Source organism: Priapulus caudatus, unplaced genomic scaffold (genome assembly GCF_000485595.1).
Source record: "Priapulus caudatus unplaced genomic scaffold, Priapulus_caudatus-5.0.1 Scaffold384, whole genome shotgun sequence".
Classification (NCBI taxonomy): domain Eukaryota; kingdom Metazoa; phylum Priapulida; class Priapulimorpha; order Priapulimorphida; family Priapulidae; genus Priapulus; species Priapulus caudatus.
In genome coordinates this window covers 19,101-24,523 of record NW_014577445.1, presented here as the reverse complement: position 1 = coordinate 24,523, position 5,423 = coordinate 19,101, and the positions used below count along the sequence as shown (strand labels likewise).

The 5,423-nt window shown below is 42.9% G+C and overlaps 1 protein-coding gene across 1 annotated transcript in view; it reads left to right on the top strand.

The window, feature by feature from the left end:
• The first annotated feature begins 4,195 nt into the window (after positions 1 to 4,195).
• Positions 4,196 to 5,423, top strand: part of LOC106809790 (THAP domain-containing protein 10-like) — a 7,003-nt gene continuing 5,775 nt past the window's right edge. Inside the window, exon 1 of the mRNA XM_014812994.1 lies at positions 4,196 to 4,318. Within this exon, the coding sequence (XP_014668480.1) occupies positions 4,237 to 4,318 (82 nt within the window). The 5' untranslated portion in view covers positions 4,196 to 4,236. The remainder of the gene's footprint in view (positions 4,319 to 5,423) is intronic.

Genomic DNA, 5,423 nt, shown 5'->3' with positions numbered 1-5,423 from the left:
CATAATTAAAACAAAAGGGCGTGCAATTCTGTTTGGTAAATATTATTGAGTTTTTATGTCAATAATTCATAGCACTTTCTGTCATTGTCATTCCCGTGTTACTATCTGACTGGCAATCCACAAGCTTCTCTAATAACAGACTTCACGTGGCATTAGTACTACACTGCTGTTTACGCTAGTATGAGCGTCTGTGTTTACACTCTGACCTGATTTCTACGGTGCGTGGTATGCATTGCTGCACCGTGATAAGATGTCTCGCGCTACCGCGAGAAAATTCGAGAGATGGCAACGGTAAACAAAACAGAACGCAAAATTGTAATTGTGCATGATTTGGTGAATACGAAGGTTCCAAGGCATTTTATCGTTACTCTAGACAATTGCTGTTACTCAAGCAATAACGGTAGGTATCATGAAATTGTGGAAAACACTGGAAAATTCTCGCAATATACGCTTTAAGTGGCAGTCATTGTCCAAGAATAGGAAGGACCTGCATCTTGCCTTCCTCTGCAAGATCATGATTAATGGGATGATTGGTAGCGATCCCTGCTCACACCCACTCAACTAATCCATAGACCCCCCAGCAACAGACACTCGAAGACTCTCACAATACCTATATACGTAACCTCATAAATAATTAGCCTTCAAAAGTCTACGCGACTATAAACATAGACGGGAGGAGAAGTGGATCAAATCGATAGATCAACACTGCGGATTGAAGTGGAAAAAGTTGCAATTGTTCATCATTTACCAATGATGAAGGAAGAGAATTCCAATAAGGAATGACAGAAACAAAGAAGCTAAACTTTTAAAAGGATCCTTAGAAGATGGCACATGCCGAAAACAATGCTCAAGCTCAGATGATCGAGTGCATCGGACAGGCTTCATTAAAGGGACAGTAGCCTCTAGGATTTTACTGCATACATCTGTACTTACTGTATAACAAATCGTCTATACCCACACTATTTGTTACCAGATACCTAATTTAATTGTTATAATAATTACACATCAACGCTACGAAATTTAAACGGCGCCATGACAGCCGCAACCGTGCTGCCACCCCGAAAAAGTTGCGTATTTAACAATTTATTTTGCACGTTACAGACCGAGTAGGGCTAATCACAAAAGTGCAATTATATTTATACCTAAATGCTATTTAACCGAACGATATTCATTTTAGGGCAAATTTATCCATATTATAACTGAAACTATATGTCGTTTATAAGATATTACAATCATTTTGCTTTAAAATGAATAAATAAGAACACCCTCGTCTGTAGCCCTTGGCTGGAAAGTGGTTCTGCGCACTTATCAGATCGTGCGCTTTGAGTGGCGCCACCGTCGTTGTGATGAAACTGTAGTCGTTAGTTTTAAAACATTTTTTTTTTTTTTTCTAATGGTGATTGAACCATGAAACTTTTTATGTAGCGTAATTATAACATAAATTAGCTGAAAATAAACCTAGAACCTAGAGTAAACTCCCTTTAAGCAAGAGGGAATGCCAATCTTCACCTGACCATGATAAATTTTATGGAAAGTATGAGTTTAGCATGGAGAAAGCGGACACGAAGAGTAGGCCAATCAAGACCGAGCCAAAACAACATCAACACTATCATGATAGTTTTTGGAAACCCATCTCGCAGCTTTATGCTGAATGGCATCAAATTTAGAGCAGTTCTCGAGTGTATAGGGGCACCAGCCTGGCAAAGCATATTCTAATGGTTTATTCCCGGTTGGCCTCCATTTCGCCTGCGGCAAATCCCATTTCGCCTACAGGAACATTCCCAGTTGACCTACACCCATTTCGCCTACTCTCAATTCGTCTACGCTCAAAATCTACCCCATTCCCATTTCGTCTACGATTCGTTTTTCACTAAATAATCATTAATAAATAAGAAAACATGGTTTTGATTGGCATACATAGACTACAGGAACCAGAAGAAAACATAGGTACAAATAATGAGAACACAACTTGACAAAAATGGAGACACAAAATTGGAACATACAGTGGGAGTACAATGGGAGTAGGCAAAATGGGACGTAGGCGAAATGGGTGTAGGCAAATGGGAGTAGGCCAACTGGGATGTTAACATTCTAATATGAGCAGAACCATAGTTTAAAAGCCAGGACCGAGTTTTTGAATCAATAAAGCTAAATAAGGTTACGCTGTAACAATACAAGGAACGAGAATACTCAACGAGGAACATCTACCAATATCTTCAAAAACTCACGATCTCAAAATTTTTAGGCAGTGGATATTTAACCCTATATACGGCAGACTATCCACTTCTGCTACTTTACCGTACACCACATTTGATTGGCTAGTATATTTATGACGTCGTCTACGACCTGTGTGACTCACGCGACTGTCAGCTCGTGCTGACAGTAGGGGCCTAGTACTCGCAGCTAGGGCCTGCATACCTCCCAAAGTGACGGGTTGTCGACCGACCAATCGGAGCGCTCGCAGCTCCTCCCAAAGTGACGCGCTTGCACCCAGGCACTAAAGCTGATGCAATGTTTTGTGGTTGCATTATTTAAGCTGGCTATCGTGAGTGGATGGTTACTGGTAAGGGTTAGGGTTTAGGGTTAGGGTTTAGCTTTATATTTATCAGCTTTAGTGCCTGAGCTGCGAGCGCTCCGATTGCGCGATTGGTCAGTCGACGACGCGTCACTTTGGGAGTATGCGGGCCCTAGCAGCTAGCTCAGCGAGTGGGCTAGTGCATCACCCGAACCCTTAAAATCTGACTCAGTGACTGCTCTCCCGGTCCGTACCGACAGACGTTTTATGAATTATATTATTATTAACCTCATAACCTCATAAGTGATAATCTTCAAAAGTCCTGGAGACTATAACGAAGATCGAGAGAGGTGGGATCAAGTCGGTAGATCCTCACTGCGGATCGCAGCGGAAAAAGTTGTGAATTTGCTATTTACAAGGATGAAGGCAGTGAATTCCAATACGGAATCACAGAGGACAAAGAAGCTAAACTTTAAAGGATCCTTAGAAGTTTGTACATGCCGAAACAGTGATCACGCTCAGATGAGCGGGTGCAGCGAACAGGCTTCATTAAGCCAGAAGGAATGCCAATTTTCATCTCACCATGATAAATTTTATAGAAAGTTATGAGTTTTGAGTGAAGAAAGCGGACACGAAGGAGGCCATTCAAGACGAGCCAGGACAACATCAGTACTATCATCATAGTTTCTGGAGACCCATCTCGCAGCTTTATGCTGAATGGTGTCCAATCTAGAGCAGTTCTGAAGTCTATAGGGGCACCAGGCTGGCGAAGCATATTCTAATATGGGCAGACCATAGTTTTGAAAGCTAGGACGAAGTTCAATGATGTGTACGCAACTGCGTGTCTGCATATCTGCGCCTAACAAATGTGGTACTACGCACGACTGAAATTTTACGTTTATAATCGTAGCAACAGACCTCAGATGAGCCCAGACGCTCTGCGGCTCTTGTAGTTAGTACACGTTTCTACCGGTCATAGCATAATAGCGTATGCGGTGGGAGTGGGCGGGGTCTATTTTTATCATCCAATCACAGGTCGGAGCAATTCTTCTCTTTAGACGCATGTATATAATCAATATAAATTTATTGTCATGTGCTCAAATTGTAGTTTAGAAACAATTTTGTACGCTGTGGCTATATGCCCGGCAGCCGGGCACGGTCTTCGATTTCCTAAATGCCCGGCAGTTCCTATATATCTAACCCTAACCCTAATCCTAACCCTTGTTTACTTGAGATAACGCTAAAAATTAAAAACTGCCGGGCATATAGGAAATCGAAGACCGTTCCCGGCAGCCGTCAGATGTATGCCTGGCTGAATTTTGTATGCGTTCTGCAGAATTAGAATTAGAAAAACTCAATTGTCTGACGTCACGGCGTGCGCAACTGTTCTCCTTCCACAACTCGTCCCGGACGCATTGATGCACGAAGGCGCATATGAAGAGCACTAAATCATATACTTCATATATTACACCTTAGCAATACCATTCAAGTTATTTAATCTGATTAGGGTTATTACTAGAGTTGGGACTAGAGCGGGCCCAAGGATATAAGAGCTGTCCACATTTGCACATTTGCACATGACATGTCGCACATTGCGAAAATGAATTTGGGACAGCTCTTATATCCATGAACCGAGAGTTTTGTAGATTTATTTAGTTATTAGAATTTAGTAAACTTGTGTGTTTCAGTAGGATTTCGTAGGATCAACCCCGGTGAAGGTCATGCCAATGAGGTGCGTTGCGTACGGATGCTCCAACATATCAGACCGGAATATTAGCTTATTTTCTTGGCCAACAGATAAAGGTTTGTTTATTATTTTATTCTCATGTTACAGCAGCATTCCGATACTATTTGTGCAGTACTAGCTAGTACTACGCAGCACATCATACTCGCTTAATCGTAGCAATCAGTAATTACACGTAGGGTATCAGGGTCTCTCCCAGGATGACATCTGAAAGCAGGGGGGAGGGAGGGGAAGGGGGGGGGGAAGGGAAGAAAAACTAGGGGGTCCGGGGCCGGTTTTTTTTACCGTACCCTAATTAATGCGTAAAATCGTCAGCACACCATAGACGGTATTTGGGGTACTTGTATATAAGATAGCGCCAGTCGGTGTACAGTTAGTGTTGGGTTTGGGACAGTTGACTGTTTGTACTTTTGTGTGGTCTGCAGTGATGCGTGGTACGGTAAAAATACAGCGTCCGGCGTTCCTGGTCGAATGGGAATTCTTGCCGATCGATTCCTGGCGCTGGTCAACTTTTATTTTGGGTGAATTTAATCGGCGGCGGAGGTAATTTAAACGGGCGCAACGATTGAAAGCAGGGGGAGTATCCCAAAATGGGCGGGCCGCCCCCGGTTTGTGCAACGTAGGGAGAACTTGGTATGTAGGCCTAGTGTAGTACAGTACGCTGCTCTATGACTATCAGTGTCACCACTATTACCATGAACCTATGTATATATATTATATACCTATGGTTATTACCTTCGTTGTCTAATTTTCCCCCCGAAGAACCCTGATATATATATATATATATCAGGGTTTCTTCGGGGGGAAAATTAGACAACGGAGGTAATAACCAGTTTGGGGGAAAAACTCGCATAATGGATTCAAAGGTGTGTTTGCGCGTCTTGAGGACCTAGCAAAGCAAGCTCCGGAGGAGATCGCCCAACCTAGGGGGGGGGGCTGGGGGCATGCTCCCCCGCAAATTTTTTGAAAAAATGGTGCAATTTGGTGCATTCTAAGCTATTCTGAACACATTGGCATGGGGTCGAAATAAGCGCATGGTCCGCTGGTCGCGCGGGCCATGCAAATAATCAGGGCAGGACCAACAGATTTTCAATAGGTCAATGGTCGACGCGGACCATTGAATCTATTTTTTGGTCGCATTTTTACTGGTAAATTACCCTGCAA